Genomic DNA, 17,957 nt, shown 5'->3' on the forward strand with positions numbered 1-17,957 from the left:
CTTCAAGCGGCAACTTCTCTCGATTCTTATTATGAAGATGACGACAGACGAGGCGCTTGTAATCTAAATTGGAAATATGGAGAGAAGTTGGTAGTGCTTGTTGTCGTCGTTTGTTCAAGAAGATAGGAAGGAGTCGGGCTTTACTCGACTGCGATGAGAAAAGAGTGAAGATGACCTTTTCCCACAATGTTCCAGGATATTAGAAAAGGACAAAAAAAGGGATGATGACACTCCAAGTGACCCAGTTAATCCTTTTGTTTTTAGTCTGATCTTCGCGGACTTGGAAAGGATAAAAACTTGGAACGAACGAGCAAGGGAGGTGGACATTCTAGGTTGGGATCACAAGATCGCAGCCTATATTTAGACAGCAGACTGGATAGGAAGTTACGGGGGAATTCATATTAGATCGGACTAAGAAAGTCAAACAGTAGGGTTGGTAACATCATTGTGTATTTGAATAGACAATACTCCGCCGTTCATAACACAGCCCATCATAAGTTTGTAAATGGAGCCATGTTTATGACAGGTCGGATTATTATCTATATCATTTCCGCCAGAGGAAACATCCAAGCCCCAATGAGCACAGCCCGTCTAAGTTCATCGTCATATGTTGGCCTTATCTGTCGGTGCTATTCTCCGTAGGTAGGTATCCTCATGACGCTCCTACTGCGGTCATTTTCTGGGATTCGTAGACATGATGGAGGAAAGTAAATAAATAGCCTAGGAAGCATGATAGTAAACTTACCTAGGTTTTTTTTGGCTTGAATATGAACCTACATAGCTTGTGCAGATGTCGAATATACAGACTAAAAGCACGTTGGATGAAGCAAATGTTTTGTATGCCTTCATCAAGCCCTTGCTTAGTATCGACAGGAGCGGACAGCATCTTCACTATAGCGGGGCTTCCGGAAATGATTGGTACTCTTAGTGTTTCAATGTGGTCTAATACCATTACAAGAGAAATACAAAAGCCTACACGCAGCCCTACAACAAGTTCTGCCCCGTGGAGGATGACACCACGTCAAACAGAGCAAACCCAACACAGCTTTTAATCCCGCCTCTCGGCAATCTCGGTCTGGACAGCAGCCTCCTTCTCGCCCTCGGGGCTTCCGGTGGTCAGGCCCTCGACGGAGCCCATGCTGGGATCCCAGTGCATCTTTACGCGATCGCCCGTAAAGAGCTTGTCGATCTGCTCCAGGGTCAGGTTGCGGGTCTCGGGGTAGAAGAAGTAGATGAGTGGTAGGAAGCAAAAGTTGAAGACGCCAAAGTAAATGTAGGTGCGCCACTGGATGTTGGTGATGCTGACGGGGGTGATTTCGACGACGAGGAAGGTAAAGATCCCTGTAAGAGAGTAATCTGTCAGCCTCGCTTCACTGCAAATACGGCCATGCTGAATGTTTTCAGCCGCTTGGGCTGGCAATTGGCCCCGTGGAGGAGCGCGCCATGAATCACTTACAGTTGGAAGCAGTTGCCAGTGCTGCGGCCCGAGACCGAATAGCCAGGGGTGCGTACTCGGCGGGGAGTAGCCATGGGATGGCCAGCAGACCGACGGAGAAGAAGAAGTTGAAGAGGAAGAGCATGACAATGGCGACAATGCCCGCGCTCTTGCTCCCGTTGGCAACCGTCCCGGCAAGGATTGCCATACAGCAGCCCTGGCCGGCTGCAGCAAAGAGCATGAGCTTGCGGCGGCCCAGGCGGTCGATGAGCCAGATCGGTACCAGCGAGGAAAAGAAGTAGGCTACGCCGTTGAAGCCCGCGAGAAGCAGCGAAAGGTCCCGGCTCAACCCAACGCTCTGTTGAAAGATGACGGGAGCATAGTATGTAATTAAATTGATACCAGATAGTTGCTGGCAAAACTGCCCACCTATCCCCAGCAAAGTTCTGTAGAGGAACTTTTGCTCGCCGTTGTGGAATAGGGCGCTGTAGCCGTTGTTGCCCGCGGCCTCGCGCTCCTCGCGGATCGCCGTCTGGATCTCGACCAAATGCTTAGTCACACGCTCATCGTCGCGTGAAATGCTTCTGGCATTCTCTTCGACGGACCACAGAACGTCCTGGGCCTCTTCGTGGCGGTCGTTGGCGACGAGCCAGCGGGGCGACTCGGGGAGGAAGAGCACGCCCAAGAAGGTGACGATGGCAAATGCGCACTGTAGGGCCAGCGGGAACCGGAATTGGGCGTCGCTCTTCTCAAAGGACATGCCGTAGTCGACCCAGTAGGATAACATTACTCCAAAGATGTTGATGGCCAATTCGACGCACAGTCCCTTTCCGCGCTTGGTGGCTTTCATCAGCTCCGAGTGCCAGACGGCTAGACGCGGATGTGGGTTAGACCAAACTGGAAAGTACAAACGCAGCATAAAAAGAAAAACGGGAACTTACGGATTGTGCTGGTATTCAGACCGTTCCCCAATCCAGCCACTATTCGACCAACGATCAGGTGGGGAATCGTGCTCGCCGACGCCTGAAGCGCACCACCGATGGCAAGAATGATGCACCCTAACATGATCATCTTGCGTCTTCCAAGGGGCTCTCCGATGAACAGAGCTGCAATCGCTCCAAAGAAACAACCCTATCAATCGCAACGGGCGAGTTGTAAGCTGACTGTTCTAGACACTGCCTCAACGATCCCTGAGGAGAACGGATGCCTACTATTTCGTATATGGCGACTCTGCAGGACAGATTGTAGGTGTTAGTGCCGTTGGAACTCGTCGAGCAGAAGGGTATGTGGCTGCCCTGAAGTTATTAAGCTTACACTGTGCCTTGAAGAGAAGCACTCCCGCCATTGAGGGTGTCCATCTCTGGGAATGTCTTGGTAAAAGCTGCTCCGGTAAGGAGACCGCTCATGACGCCTTGGTCATATCCGAAACTGCAAGTAACCAATCATGTCAACAAAGACTGCGCAAGGCGCGTGCTTACTTGATGATCATGCTACCTACAGCAGGAAGCCTGCACCAGCTGCGGCCGTGATGGCCCAGTTCAGGGGACGGCCGACGAGAGTTGAGGGAGCCATGATACCAAAGTGAGGCCAGGCAGAATACGGCAAAGAGGGCGAAGATGGGAAATAGTACCCGAGATGCGAATCACCACAGTACCAAGTCCTAATTCTTAAAATACCCGTGGAACAAAATATCCAGAGACGACAGCCCACAAACTGCACCCAGGCCAGACGGTTCCAAAGACAATTACACAAACGACAGCAAGCCAAAAGCTCCTATATAGACATGCATCATCAGATGGCATGGTTACAAATCCATGGAAAAAATCCTGCATGGTTCCCCGTGGTTGATGAGCAAAACGAGGGGGTCGGACAAACCAAGTCAGATTCGCATATGTCACCACTCTCCACCACAGCAAGCTGCTTTCCCCCAAAATCTCCCGGTATTGTCGCGGAGACCCCAGGTCGTTAGCGGGGGGCTTTTACTCAACCCGACTGCCTGTCCCATGGTCGGGGTGGGACCGCAACCCGTTGTTGTTTTTTTGGCCTGCAATCGGAGTGAGGTGCGGGGAGAAACGCGGCAAAAGGTGCCGACTACGGACGTGATGGGAATTTTCTGATGAAATTTCAAGAGGGGACCCCGACATTATGAGCTATGTGGACTGTAAAACTTGGCCCATGGAGAAGGGGGGGTGGACTGTGAGATGAGACAAGAGAGCTTCTAGTCCAGAGGAAACGGGAAACGCCCCTGGATAGTACGGCTGACAGGAGACGAGAGATCAGATGCGAAAAAGATGCGCGATGGCTCGATTCAGCTGAAGCAGAGCCAGACCGTTCTTTGCAAGATGGGACGATGTCCCAAAGAGTAAAGTACATCCATCCATTCCCAAGTCGTGGTGACTTGTACTCAGGCCCTCCTTGGCAAACCACAGAGAGGAGAATGGCCAGCACGAGTCAGTAGCGTACATGATTGATCCCTGCAAGGGCAGACTCCAGTCGACAGAAGAGGGATAAGCAGCCGCATCATCAACTTGTGGTACTATTAAATTTCCCGGTCCACCATGTCCTTACGTGGTATTCTCCTTTTTTAAAACAAGTAACAAATGCACGCATCATGCCAAATAGTAAACTCCTTACAAACATCATAACCTGCCCAGGCCATCATACCCAAAATAAGGGCCCGTCGTAATAAGGGGTGTCACATTCTTACGTGAACCGGAAAAAAAAAGAGAGAAAAAAAAAAAAAAGAAAACCATAGTTTTGCCAACCTCCCCGCCACATACCGACGGCTATTTGGCTACTCGGGTACGCCCCACCACTCCCGAAGATCGTCGGCCCTCCATTTCGTCGCCCAGCCGCTCTCCGTCTCGATCCTCGCCAAGAGGTCCAGTATGACCCGATGCTCCTCGGGACTGCTGAGGCACCTCCCCGCTATCCATATGGGCTGCAGGCTGTTTGTCCAGCACCCGTGGTGCGTATTGGACAGCGAGATGCCGATGATTCGCCTCGCGTGCCAGAGTAAAGAGCGGCTTTTTGGCGGCAGACGGGCCCGCGGAGGCCGGTACTGCAGCAGGAGCAAAGCCGCAGTGTGGTATACCTGATTGCCTGAGATGGCAGCCGGGTTGCTGAATAGTAACGTTGGGAAGGTAGTGTCGCCCGTGCCGACGGTAAAGACGGGTTCCATCTCCTGAGGTCGTCGCTCATACCAGGTTTCCACCGCCCCGGCCAGCTCTTCCCACCTGCCAGCCAGGTTGGGGCTGCCTGAGTCCACGGGGAGAGGGCCACCAGTGCCGGAACGACCGTGAGGCCCTATGGTTTCTGCTGGCGAGACAGAACCATGAAGCAGCTCGACGACGTGTGCAGTGAGAAAGACGATCTGATTTGCATATACATCGCAGGATTTGTGCGATTGAAACAGGGAGAGAGCGGAAGAAAGAGACGGCTCGGAAGTCCAAACTCGTGGTGGTATGAGGGTCTTGGTGGATGATATCAAACCTCCGGCCAAGTCCATGCGAGCAAAGCACCAAAACAGTGCTTGATCCACTCCTCCAGAGAAGCCATGGATGGGAACGGCCTGTAGGAGGGTTGCGCAGCCATCAAGGTGCCTTTGCCAGGCTTTTGGTGAGGAGCTAAGCATCTCCAGAACGCAAAGCAGGACGCATGACGCGATGACTGCCGTGCTACGGGTTGCCAGCTGGGGGAGAAGGTGGTGAATGGCTTGTTGGTACAATGCAAGGCTACTGGGAATGGCAGGCCCCTGGGGTCCTCTCTGCCTTTCCATTTGCCGGGCAGAGACTGCCATTATAGAGTATTTGAGGTGAAGATGTGAACTAGCCATCTTGGACAGGCTGAGTCGAAAGTGTTCTTGACAGTCAAATTTATCGAGCTAAATACCAGACGCCACGTTAGCGGCCACTTTAGAAATGTTCTTTTTTTTTTCTTTCTTTTTTTCTGCGCGTGGATGTGCATGTTGGCACCTAAAAAGCGCATACAAAACGACATGGGAAAAAGTGCAAACCAAAGCAAATTAGACACATTCAGATTTCATTACTCACCCAAGGGCACACCTCATCGATCCAGTTTTTCCAGAGGAGATACTCCTCGTCAGGTTTGAGGTTCAAGGCGCTCCCATCCCCGTGGTCAAGCCTATCAGCTTGCATGCTTGGTTGAATGTCCACATCATCCTCGCAGCTGGGAGAAGGGGTGCTGGGCCTAGATAAGCTTTCCTGGATGAGGCGGTCCCTCAGAGTATTGTGCAGGCCAAAGTACGTTGGGCCCGGAAGCAGGCTTCCATCGCTGTTGAGAATGTAACCATAATCCGATAGAAATTCGCCGACGGGAGCTGGGGGAGCCTCAGTTATGACAACGGTGGTCGTATCCACAGATTTGGCCGCCGGAACGGACACGGAGGTTACGCCCAAGCTTGGACGGGCCTCCTGGGGCAGGAGTGGCGGCGGTGCCTGATCGCGCAGGGACAGCAGGTTGGCCGCGGCGAATGCGTGCTCTGCTAGCGGCGAATGTGGGCTGTGGTAACTCGAGGCAAGCTCGAGGCTGTCTGCAGCACAAGGCGTGTGGGTGGGTGCCTCTGATGATAAGCATGTTTCCTTTGAGCCTCGGCGGTTTTGAATGACGCCTATCAGTGATTCTGGTGGTGTATTTTCGACCAGGTCCCCCAGAGAGCCTGATGGTGGTTCGCGCGTCGCATCCCCCCGACCGTCCACGAGGAGGGAAAGGCTGTGACGGTTTGCCGAAGACGGATTGGGATTGCCGGTCGTGTTGCGTAGGTCCCCGGACCTTGCTGGCTTCTCTTCTGGCCCCGCATATTCGTAAACGATGGCCTTAGTCAGGTCGACAATCTCGAACTGACCAGAAGAGGACGGGGGAAGCAGCGGACTCGGAGCCTGTAAGCTCTGCTCAGAGGATGGCCCAACCCAGGTCAATGGGTTCACAGGGCGAAAGCCAACACGAACGCCCCATTTGCACTCCTCGTTAACTCTACTGCATCTAGTGCAGGATGGTTTATTTTCATCGCCTGTTGTAACGAGATTAGCATGAGAAAAACGGATAGTTTCATGTTGAGGAAACGATAAGGGGGAGTTGGATGAGGAGGGACTAGAACTAGAACTAGAAGAAGTGACAAATATCTTACATTTTCTTTTCTTCCGTCGGCAGTTTAAACACCCCGACCGTGTCCGTTTCTTTTTGGAGGTTGCTGTTTGTTCATCAGGTTTGGTTGCTGGCAATTCTTGCTGCATCATGTCCAACGTGGGAGGCTACAAAAGGCGCGGCAGACGAAGCTGCAACGACCATTTTGGCGTGGCCAAGGGGGTGCGCGACTGGGGAACTTTTGAGTGTAAAGAAACAGTGTGAAAAATGTGTTAGTTTGATCAATTATGAATCAATCCGTCGAGACGAGAGCAGATGACAAAACCACTTGATCTTGTATTTTCGAGCAACAACAATCAAAAGCCAACCACGGCCGCCAAATACTTGCATCGATCAGGTTGGTACCTAGATCTACCTGTAAGGATGGATGCTTTTGCTTGTCTATTGCTGGTTTTAGCGGGGATGTTGCTACTGGCACAATCCCAGCACGTCCAGCTCAGGCCGCATTCGCTTAAGTGTGGGCGGTCAAGGCGCCCCCACCCTGGAAACAGCACCCGAGGCCTAAAAAAGTGCTTGAATGCCCAAAGATGAGAAACCAATTGATGTAACATCGACATCATTCCGTCAATCAAATAAATTAGATTAGTTGAATCGACTTATCCATGGATGGCAAATTGAGGATGACGACTAAGCCGACGCGCAATGCCCTCCATCAACGCGCAGGTCGCTACCCGTCATGAAAGAGCTGCCGTCCGCCAGCAAAAACACGGCGGGGCTCATGAAATCCTCGGGCGTTCCTAACCTTCCCAGAAGGGCGCCCGCCATCCATGTCTCCTCCAACGAGGGTTCTGCTGCCAACAGTTCGTCCGTCATGGCGGTTCGGATGTACTAATTATGAATGACGACAATCAAAACAAAAAGATTTGAGTGAGTGGTCAGCGAACGGCTTTCCTAAAGCAGTGTGTGCCTAAAAAGACAACAAGACACCCCGAGTCATCCAAAACGAAACTAGACTAGACCAGCTAGTCTAGTTGATCGACAGACTCACCCCGGGAGATAACGTGTTAACCCTGATGCCATGCTTTCCCCATTCTTGAGCCAGAGATCTGCACATCTGCTGGACCGCCGCCTTGCTGCTGTTGTAGGCGGTGCACGTGAGCCCGCGATTGGCAATCTCGCCGCTCATGCTGCCGATCAGCACGATGCTACCCTTGACCCCTCGCCGGACCATGACCCGCGCCGCGTACTTGGCCGTGATGAACACCCCCGTCACGTTGACCCGGAGGATCCGCTCAAAGTCGGCGGCCGGGTAGTCGAGCGCCGGCGTCTTTTGTTGTATCCCCGCGCAGGCCACGCACCCCGCCAGCTCGGCGCCCCGGCCTGCCGCCTCCTCCGCGATGGAGTCGATCATCTTTTCCATCTCGGCCTCGGATGTCACGTCGCACCGGTGGTATGAGCAGCCGAGCGGCCCGCCCCGTGCGGAGGCTGCCGTCTTCTGGAGGGCCTCCCACTCGTCTGCGGCGGGCTCTGGGAGGATGTCGAGACAGGCGACGTGGCCGCCGGCTTCGACCACGGCGAGCGCAAGTGTGATACCCAGGCCTCGTCCGCCACCTGTGATGGCGACGGTTTTGCCGGCGAGGCTGAATCTGGACGTGGACGACATTTTCGGGAGAAGGGTCGTGAGCGCGCTGCCCGATCGAGGGATTTTCAAAGACTGAAACCGGCGGAAGAATGGAAAAGCTTCGACGAAGGGAATTAAATAACCACGCTTGGAAAACTATTGTCTGGACATGATCGCTGGCGCATCGTGGTCAAAGGTCTTTGAGGGATCTTTGTTCCCTCACATCCGAGTGACCATGTCAGTTTTGGCAACCTTAAGCGCTTCATCGTGTATCCACATGCGCTTAGGAGATTCAGCTGAAGCAAAAGGCGGGTATTTTGTCTATACTGGGGAACGTTTGCAAGCGGTTGCTTGAACTCTAATACCTCGTCAATCTTCTCAATCATACCAGCTTTAAACTTCCGATAAGATTCTTTTGACTTTATCTCTATCTCTTTTTTAAATTAAATCTTCAATTCTAGAACAAACACCTCGAGTGCGCTCTATACTGGATGGCCACCATGCCCCTGCGCATGCGGCTCATTGGCCCAATCCGGATGTTAGAAGCGCAAGCATCCCATGTTGAGTACCCTTCATGCATGAACCCCTACTACAGTACAAGACAGGCAAGTCGACGCGCCTCGGAGAGCACGCCGTACCTACTGGAAAACACTGCTCCGTGCTCCCATTTGTTGGCACGTTGGAGAAGTGCACACATGTCACAATGACTGTGGGACCTTGATTCTTCCGCATTATTTATGAAGAGCTATTAATTACAGCGCAGCACTATGAAATAATTACTATGTGTGGCAATCCCGCTCATGACAAGGCAAGAATTCCAGCCCTATCTGCCGCTCGACCTCACGGCGAGGGTTGACCAGAAGCCGGCCTCATTCATACGGTGCGTTGATTCCTTTTTTACCGTTGTCGTTACCATCGACGGTAAGTTGCTATCGCCCTGGCCCTCAAATAGACATGATAGTAGTCTAGATGATCACCTACTTCATACCTGTCTGCCTGCTCTGGTAGGTGTTGATTTTTTCTTCTTATTCCACCCTAGCTGCCTGCATACTTACTCAACGCGGTCGACAGTGTGAATAATCGGTACCGGTAGAAATCGGTGCAGGGTTGCCAATTCGATGGCCCGACCAAGCGAATTCTCATCTGATCTAATTCTTGGTACAATTTTCAGATCGTGATCCAATGATTACGATAGATTACCAAATAGCCCTGAACAGAGAGCTGGAATCTCAATCCGCTTTTCCAACACAACAATCTGGGGTAAAATCTGCCAAGCCGTGTACCGAACACGGCAACTACGGCAATTCATCAGGGTCCCAAACCTAGAACTTAGGTCCCTAAATATACCTTTGGTTCTAGACCGGACTATAAACAACTGCCACGCATCTACCGATATAGGAAATCTCCACCCCCGCATCCGTCATCATAATTGTCCCTCCCCGCCCCTTGGCAGGAACAAGAACCGGTTCGTCTTGGCCTCGAGCCCAACGTCACTTTTACATCCAGCATGGTGCGATACCACGTTACCATGGTTTTTGAGGAGTTGCGTCGACGTCTGAGTTCGGACTTCGTCACCTGAATATCTTGTAGGGTTCCTCAACCAGATCCGTAGTTCAGTTTTGTCACCTTCATACAGCCTGGCATGAGCACAAACACTTGGTCCAAATCACCACACAATGCACCGGCCATCTGTCTTGTACAGCCATTTTTGGTTACTCCTGACCTCAATGGCATCCGCATCGGTGCTCGCGGTGCAACCTGCCGCGGAAGCGCAGAATGTCGCCTCCCAGAAGCCAGCCCCTTACCTGCGCACGCCCACCGAGCGACAGCTGAGCTGGCACCGTCTCGAGTACTACGCCTTTGCGCACTTTGGCCCAAACACCTTCACCGGTGAAGAATGGGGAAGAAGCCAACGGCCGCCAGATGTCTTCGCCCCGACGTCGCTCGACACGGACCAGTGGGCCGAGACTTTTAAGCGCGCCGGCATGGCCGGCATGATCCTGACGGCCAAGCACCACGACGGCATGGCGCTGTGGAACACGTCCTCGACCACCTACAAGATTGCCAACGGCAAGTGGGCCAAGGACCGCGAGGCAGAGAGACTCGACGCCGACGTGGTGCGCATGGCAGCCACGTCGGCGAAAAAGCACGGCCTCAAGTTCGGCGTGTACCTCTCCCCTTGGGACATTCACCGCGACCCGGCCATGCCCAAGCCCACGCTGGCGGGGACCATCTTTGACGAAGCGCAGATCTTTGGCGACGGCAGCCCCGGCGACTACAACGAGCTGTACGTGCAGCAGCTGACGGAGCTCGTGGACATGAAGCTGGAAGACGGGTCGAACGTGGAACTGTTCGAGGTATGGCTGGACGGGGCTAGCGGATCGGCCACGGTACAGACGTTTGACTGGTCCAGGTACCGGGAAGTGATTCGGACGCATCAGCCTGGTGCCGTCATGTGGGGTCACCAGGGCCCGGACGCCCGCTGGGTCGGCAACGAGGATGGCTACTCCGTCCAGACCAACTGGCACACCATCAGCCGCACGCAGGACCAGGAGCGCTACGGCGAGCGGGAGCTCGAGACTGGTGTCCGCGACGGCCTGTACTGGACGCCGGCGGAGGCGGACGCGAGGATGCGTGCCGGCTGGTTCTGGCACGCAGAGGAGAAGCCCAAGACGGCAAAGGACCTGATGGATATGTACATGGGGTCGGTCGGGCGGAGCGTCAACCTGCTGCTCAACGTCGGACCGGACAACACGGGGCGGATCCCACAGGTGGACGTCGATGCTCTGATGGAGTTCAAGGAGCTGCGGGATGGGTTCTTTGAGAGGAAGCTCCTCCGGCCGGGGCTTGGTGTGAGTGCGAGCAGTGTCCGGGCCGGAGACGCTATGCAATTCGGTCCAGAGAATGTGCTTGATGACAGGCAGGATACTTATTGGACCATGGAAGATGACCAAACCACCGGGTCGCTCGAGGTTGATGTCGGCGGTACAATTACTATTGAGGCTGTTGCAATCCAGGAGCACATCGCCTTGGGCCAACGTGTGGGCGGATATGCATTCGACGTCTTCTCTGACGATGCTTGGAAAGAGGTTGTGAGCGGTACGTCTGTGGGCTATGGACGGATCGACAGGCTGAACACAACAATGACCGGGACACGACTGCGGCTGCGTGTCACCCAGGCGAACGCCGTTCCGATGATTCAGGGAATCCAGGCATTCGGGACAAGAGTATCCTAGAGTAGAGTCTCAGCCTTAGTAAGTGTATTTGTAGGGTCATTTACTGAAGCAACTTGTTGATTTACTTACCATTAATTTATGTTTACCTGTCATTTTCTTGATTCATCAAGACAACAGGCCATATAACATCAGAACTCGCACCAAGGCACTGACTATTTGGATGTTGGCAAGTAGACCACCGGTAAACTCCTTCAATTTCATCGGAGAAGCCGCGTTCCAGTTGCACCTGCGAACTAATGTTTGGTTCGTCATTCTGTATTTCATTAGACTAGGCTGCGTGACGTAGCACCCCTCTTTGGACAAAGAAAAAAAAGGTTCGTGTAACAAACCTGGCGTCCAACATGCAAACGCAACGGTGAAACCCAAAAGAATAAAAAAGAAACTCCAAAACTATGCCAAAAAAAACTTGATTTCCTTCAACCAAGGTCCTCAAAGCGTCATTCCAGACCCATCAATTACACATGCCAGAAAAAAAAAGACCATGAACATAAACAGAAACCGACATTAAATCCTACCCTCATCCCAGTCGGCCCATCTCCTTATTATTTGATCCACCTCCTCGACCCCCTTGCGCGACGCCTCGACCTCGAACCACTCGCGGTGCTCGCGGCCGCAGCTTTCGCACTTTTCCCGATCGGCCACCCGGAGGCCCAACCCCTGCAGCTCAATGTGCACCAGCCGCTCGACCTTGTGGCTGTGCGGGACCTTGCGCGGGACGAGGGAGGCCGACGACCTGGCGGAGCTGGGGCTCGCGCCGGGCGAGGAGGATGGGATGTACGGGTAGTAGCGGATCAGCGAGAGGTCGTAGCCGCACTGCCGCGTCCACTCGTTGAGCCGGCGCTGCACGTTAGTCGCGCGGCCGATCTTGAGCAGGATCGTCTTCTTCTTGCCGCCCTTGGTCTTGGGGTCTGCCGTTGCCGATGCGAATGAGGCGAGCACGTCGCTCGGTCGTCTGGAGCGTCCGCCGGGTTTCGATGGTGGTGCCAGGAGGGAACGGGCGGCGTCGACTGGCGGGCTGGCATCATCGTCTGTGGGCGTCAACCAGAACATGTAAATGTACCCAGCATCGTCTTGATCCGAGACGGGTTTTGCGAGCTCGGCTAGCAGCCGTGAGGCGACCTCGGGGGAGGCGGTGGGCGGGATCAGGGACATGAACTGCGCGGTCTGGGAGGTCGCCGAGGCCGATGACGAATGCCGCGACCGACGTGGGCCACTCGACGGTGTGCCGGGCAGGCTTGACCTGGATGGCCGGGAGGAGTGGTTCGGGGTGAGATGTTGATTGGACTGCCTCCCCGGCCTCGTTGGAGTGGTTGCGCCCTGATTTACTGCCGGCGCAGATTGAAGCGGCCTCGGCTTCGGTCTCGGCGGAGGGTCCTCCGATACCTCTGTGATTGGAATCGTGAAGCAGCAGCAAAGCGACAGGCTCTGAGTTTTGGGCTTGGGCCGTGTCATCTTCTTCTTTTCGCCCCAATTGCTCGCCGTCGAGGAACCGTCGGCCGCCGCAGGCCTCTTGGAGGGCTTCTGCGTCACGTCTAGCAGTCCGAGGCGGTCAGCCAGCGTGTCGATGCTGGTGCGCTCTTCGAGTATCGGGGTGTGAGAGGCCCTCGGACCGGGACTCGAATGGGCCGACATGCTCGCCTGCTCCTTGTGCTGCCAGCAGTATAGAGACTCGTCGCTGGGGTCGTCGACCCGGAGGTTGCCCCGCCGGCGCCGAGGCGGGGTCGAGGGCGCGGACGATCCGTCCGAGCCTGCGGCCAACGACCGGCGGCACGCTCGGCCGCTGGACGTTATGCCGCGGCATGTCGTCGAGGGGTTCTTGGAGTCATTGCGGGCGAGGAGGGACTCGGGCGTGTTGGGGATGAACGGCATTGCACGGCGGGATTTTGGAGCTTGGACCCAGGCCCAATCAGTGGCTGGGAACCGAAAAAGCGCGATCCAAATTTGGATTGACAACCGATATAATCAAGTCGGAATCAAAGCGCAAAAAAAAAACGTCTGAAATTTTTATTTGAAACAAGAAATGGGACCCTCACGATATACCCAAAATCCAAGAATCACTAGACCGCAGTGACTTGCCCACAGTCTGGGCAGTGAAGTCACCGTCAGTTCCATGCTGAGGCTGGAAGCGGTGGGCGGCCTGCCTGCTTGGCCTCGACCGAGCCTCGACCCGAAGGGACCCCATCCAGCCCTTTTCCAGGCCTCCGCGACAATTGTCTTGGTGCGGTACGCCAACCAAGAATTAAGGAGGTTGGTGTGTGGCTGTGTTGTGGCTAGTGAGGCTCAGTCCCATACTGGTTGGGTATACATATAACGCGCAAGCACGTGACTGTATAAGTGACGTCATGTCAGCTAGCCCAGTTTGCAATGCCAAGCTGGTCGGCAGGATGGATTCTGGCCTGCTGTGAGTTGCCAGGCGCCTAGGTAATTATGGCAGAGCTCCGATGATAGGACGTTCTGCTTCGCTAAAGATTTACTCGGGGTTCTTTGATTTATCGCTGCAAAAGTTTATGTACCATTTTTCACTCGTTTTCTAGCGCATGCGCCTATCACGCCATCGGATTCGATTGCGTCAACCCCCACCTTGACCATCAAATCAAGGATTCATCCAGACAGCAGTTATTAATGACAAGAGCGCTGGGTGTTTGTGTTCTTTTGTGGTTCTCGGGCGTATTTCGCGAATCTGCGCGGATCTGAGGCGCGAAAAGCTTGAGCAGTCTTGACGCTTCTTGGCCAGGACTTGGCTTTTACTCAACAGCCACCACCAAAGGTGCCTTACTCAATGAGGGCTGGTCTGCCTTATCTCGGACCTAATGCTCCTCCTAAAAACCCATTCTTGGCAAAGAAAGTCGAGTATCTGCCATTTAGGTGTGGATTGGCCATTTAACTGCACTCTGCGGCGCTAATTCAAAGTTCCGTGGCGTCATCGGAAGGCGTGATGCAGCCTAGCATGCATGGATCTTTAAACATTGAATTGACACCCACGTTGGAAACACAGCCATTGGGCCCATCTTTATCTTTGAAAAAAAAAAAAAAAAAAAAACACGACCAAGACACGGTAAAGTAGGGTACCTAGGGGACCACCTAGGCAAGCAAAGTACCCAGCTAGTCTAGAAAAGCCTGCTGGTGTCCAAATGCTACTCCATACATCAGCGCAACCACAAAACGCGGGAGTAATTACCATGTCAATCGTGTCCACCAAGTGTAAGGTACATGGTAAGCTGCATGTGAAATGGGGCAAAATGACATGGAGTATCCCGTTAATTTATCGGGAGGGTGGAAATTTGGGCTAGGTCCCTGGTTCTCGCCCTGTTCGGATGCCAGGATGGCCATCCCATTGATCAGTTCAACAACGGAGATATTTATTTCTCCCGCGCCACCCCAACGCACACCCACCCCATTTACTATGGTAAAAGTATACCCCGGCCTGTCGCGAGCTATTTCTTCTCTTGTTGCCTTTCTGTTTTGTTTCCTGGCCCTACCTAGACCAAGACCAGAGCAACTGTCGTGAATCGAGGCGCATTCGTTCCTGCCGCTATTTTGTTCCGCGAGCCCACGATTAAGCTCGGAAGGACCGCCTCTATTGCATGCTCAATGAAGTCAAGCTAACCCTGCGTCAAGCTGCCGTCTCATCTCGCACTTGTTCCCTCAGCACCTTTTACACCATCAGCCACCAACATTGCAGTATACTCAGCGATAGTGCTACAAAGCAGGGGCCGGCTGTTCAAGTTAGCCACCGCAGCAGGTAATTAATTAAAATTTCTTGTTCTCAATTGATAATCATGTGATATGTCTCTGGGGCTGTTTTCTTCCAATCCAAGGTCTTCCTGCCCTTCTTTCGAACATACCGTTTGTTACACTCACTTTTGCCTCTCCGCAAAGAAAGTATTTTTTTTCCTGACACCCGAGATGCCTACGTAGAAATTATTTCGACGGGTCTGGCGCTAGAAACCTGAATTTACTTGCAGCTGCCTTGTATCCCAAGTGAATCGGTCAAGAACCTAGGAGCCACCATGTCCAAAGAAAGCAATCGGGACGTATCGCCCGACGGGCTCACCTCCTCGCCTCCAGATATCCAGCAAAATGGAGGTAACGGCACTCAACTGCGGACACCACTCCGAGACTTTCGACAATGGTTCGGCGGACCTGGAGTGACCATCGGCCCCCGCATCACTTCAGTTGTTGTGCCCTCGGTCGAATCCGACTCGGAAGCCGGCTCTGAGCTTGTGCAAAAACAGATTGACAGCGAAGCAAATGCGGGCATCCAATACCGCACATGCAGTTGGCAAAAGGTCAGCAGCCTGCCTTGTGACTTGTTCAACCATTCCCACCCGCTTCTCGTTGAAATGCTGACGCGTCTGTTTCCATTTGCAGACGGCAGCACTGCTCTTCTCCGAGTATATCTGCCTGGCCATCATGAGCTTTCCTTGGTCGTATAGCATACTTGGACTTGTGCCTGGGTATGTTGCTTCTGACATTCCACCTCTACTCCAGGCTCGAAACTCAATGACTTGAGCTAACACCTTGCTTACTACAGGCTCATCTTTACTGTGTTCGTTGCACTTGTAGTGCTTTACACGTGAGTTGACAACCATTTCCAAGTAGAAAAACTCGCCAAAATTACCATTATCGCTAACATTCAATAGGTCACTGGTGCTTTGGGAGTTTTGTCTACGCCATCCCGAGGTTCGCGATGTTTGCGACATCGGGCAGATGCTTTTCTGGGGCAAGAAATGGGCGTGGTATGCCACAGCCGTCATGTTTCTACTCAACAACACGGTAAGCCCTGCTCAAGTATCCCGGAAAATATATGAACTCAACTAACTTTGATGCATCCTTAGTTCATCCAAGTATGTCCCCGAACTCTTCAGACCGTCTCAATTCCGTCTGTTTGCGTGACAAAGTAACACTAACCTCTAGACCAGGGTCTCCACGTGCTGGTGGGCGCAAAATATCTCAACACGATGACTGGTAGAAGTGATTCAGTTCAGTGTCAGACGGTTAGTTTTGGCATCATCGTCGCCATTGTCTGTTGGCTGTGCTCCCTTCCCCGAACCTTTAGCATGTTGAGCAAGCTCGGCACGGCATCGGCTGCTTTTACCTTCATCTCAGTTCTCCTTGCTACCATCTTTGCCGGTATCCAAGGAGACCCAGCCGGATTCGATCCGAGGGATTCGTATACTACCCCAGCCGGGGTGGCCAAGGTTGGCGGAAATCCAATCGTCACGGCTTTCCCAACGGCCAGCACCACTTTCGTCATGGCCACGACTGCTTTCCTTAATATCAGCTACACGTTCATTGGTCAGATAACACTGCCAAGCTTCATTGCTGAGATGAAGGATCCTAGGTACGAAAGGAGACGCCTACCGTCAAACATGGGCTTCAAAAAGTAAAGTGTTACTGACAAGAACCTCAGAGACTTTCCCAAAGCCCTCTGGGCCTGCACCATTGCCGAAATCTTCGTCTTCAGCATCGTCGGGTCTGTCATCTACGCTTATACGGGCAATCAATACATGACGTCGCCCGCATTTGGTTCGCTCCATGATGTCTACAAAAAAGTTTCATTCTCCTTCATGATACCTACAATCATCTTCCTGGGAGTCTTGTACGCCTCGGTCTCGGCAAGGTTCATATTTTTCAGACTATTCGATGGCTCGAGGCACAAGAGCGAACACACTGTGCTGGGATGGTCCGCTTGGGCTGCAATTCTTTGTGAGTGATGACTCTCGAGCCGGCTTGCTGCCAAGGAGAGAATATTCGATACACTAACGCCACAAAAGTCACGACTTGGATTCTTGCCTTTATCGTCGCCGAGGTCATCCCTTTCTTTTCTGATCGTAAGTTTCCTCAAATCTGTCGACAGATTCCCCAAATCATAAACCAGCCTTTGCTTACGAATACACCGCAGTCCTGTCCCTCATGTCATCGCTGTTTGATAGCTTCTTCGGCTTCATATTCTGGGGCGTCGCTTACTTCCGCATGCGCCGCGCCGACCGTCGCAAAAACCCCGACGAGCAACAGACAGCCACCGGGATTGCGCTCAGTGCGCTCAACGTCTTCATCATCCTCATCGGTGTATTCTTCCTCACCGTTGGCACTTATGCCACAGTACAAAGCATTATCGATTCGTTCCATCTAGGCGCAGTTGGAACTGTGTTTACATGTGCGAGTAACGCTCTTTGATCATGGGCTGGAGTTCATAGGCTGGCTTGGTATCCTGCAAGGAGGGAGATGTCGGATATGCGTACGCGGGAAACGTTTGTTATACCCACCGTAGGGCGTTTTGGGTTTACATATCTCATTCGCCTCGTGGCAGCTCGGGCCAAGGTCTCTGTTGCCACCGGAACCCAATAATTTTAAACAGTGCACGCTGATCAAGCTCTGAGCATGTTATATGCATGAGAAGTACCGATTAATCCGCCTAGATGCCATACCTCAACCATGTGTTTTTACACCAGTTTCAAGTATTTTGTCAGGAGTCTCGACTGTGCTGCCGGATTCGTCTGATCACTTGACCGCCGTTGCTAGTTCGGTTGGAAATCGGTTGAGCCCCTCGACTTGTGAA

General features: G+C 53.0%; 6 protein-coding genes across 6 annotated transcripts; 2 read left to right on the forward strand and 4 right to left on the reverse strand.

Annotated features, from left to right (window-relative positions):
• Positions 1-1,048: 1,048 nt before the first annotated feature.
• On the reverse strand, positions 1,049-3,265 carry MGG_06777 (sugar transporter STL1; the record flags this gene model as incomplete). Its single annotated transcript, XM_003709447.1, has 6 exons — positions 2,934-3,265; positions 2,750-2,863; positions 2,647-2,665; positions 2,377-2,566; positions 1,457-2,305; positions 1,049-1,341 (listed from the first exon to the last, which is right to left on the reverse strand). The coding sequence occupies exons 1-6, from the start codon at positions 3,005-3,007 to the stop codon at positions 1,049-1,051; spliced, it is 1,539 nt and encodes a 512-aa protein (XP_003709495.1). The 5' UTR covers positions 3,008-3,265.
• A 610-nt stretch (positions 3,266-3,875) lies between these two features.
• MGG_06778 (C6 zinc finger domain-containing protein) lies at positions 3,876-6,935 on the reverse strand. The gene is made up of 3 exons (XM_003709448.1): positions 6,582-6,935; positions 5,488-6,464; positions 3,876-5,318 (listed from the first exon to the last, which is right to left on the reverse strand). Exons 1-3 carry the CDS (start codon positions 6,688-6,690, stop codon positions 4,230-4,232), a joined length of 2,175 nt encoding a protein of 724 aa, XP_003709496.1. The 5' UTR covers positions 6,691-6,935; the 3' UTR covers positions 3,876-4,229.
• Positions 6,936-7,163: 228 nt separating this feature from the next.
• Positions 7,164-8,394, reverse strand: MGG_06779 (NADP-dependent mannitol dehydrogenase). Its single transcript, XM_003709449.1, has 2 exons — positions 7,587-8,394; positions 7,164-7,426 (listed from the first exon to the last, which is right to left on the reverse strand). The coding sequence occupies exons 1-2, from the start codon at positions 8,199-8,201 to the stop codon at positions 7,226-7,228; spliced, it is 816 nt and encodes a 271-aa protein (XP_003709497.1). The 5' UTR covers positions 8,202-8,394; the 3' UTR covers positions 7,164-7,225.
• A 747-nt stretch (positions 8,395-9,141) lies between these two features.
• On the forward strand, positions 9,142-11,624 carry MGG_06780 (alpha-L-fucosidase 1). The gene is made up of 2 exons (XM_003709450.1): positions 9,142-9,163; positions 9,231-11,624. Exon 2 carries the CDS (start codon positions 9,836-9,838, stop codon positions 11,393-11,395), a length of 1,560 nt encoding a protein of 519 aa, XP_003709498.1. The 5' UTR covers positions 9,142-9,163; positions 9,231-9,835; the 3' UTR covers positions 11,396-11,624.
• Positions 11,618-13,610, reverse strand: MGG_06781 (uncharacterized protein). The gene has a single exon (XM_003709451.1). It carries the CDS (start codon positions 13,262-13,264, stop codon positions 11,900-11,902), a length of 1,365 nt encoding a protein of 454 aa, XP_003709499.1. The 5' UTR covers positions 13,265-13,610; the 3' UTR covers positions 11,618-11,899.
• A 1,226-nt stretch (positions 13,611-14,836) lies between these two features.
• MGG_06782 (N amino acid transport system protein) lies at positions 14,837-17,866 on the forward strand. The gene is made up of 10 exons (XM_003709452.1): positions 14,837-15,137; positions 15,314-15,684; positions 15,767-15,852; positions 15,930-15,971; positions 16,039-16,171; positions 16,234-16,242; positions 16,318-16,739; positions 16,809-17,104; positions 17,173-17,229; positions 17,301-17,866. Exons 2-10 carry the CDS (start codon positions 15,406-15,408, stop codon positions 17,573-17,575), a joined length of 1,599 nt encoding a protein of 532 aa, XP_003709500.1. The 5' UTR covers positions 14,837-15,137; positions 15,314-15,405; the 3' UTR covers positions 17,576-17,866.
• Positions 17,867-17,957: the final 91 nt, after the last annotated feature.

Source organism: Pyricularia oryzae, chromosome 1, assembly GCF_000002495.2.
Source record: "Pyricularia oryzae 70-15 chromosome 1, whole genome shotgun sequence".
Lineage (NCBI taxonomy): Eukaryota > Fungi > Ascomycota > Sordariomycetes > Magnaporthales > Pyriculariaceae > Pyricularia > Pyricularia oryzae.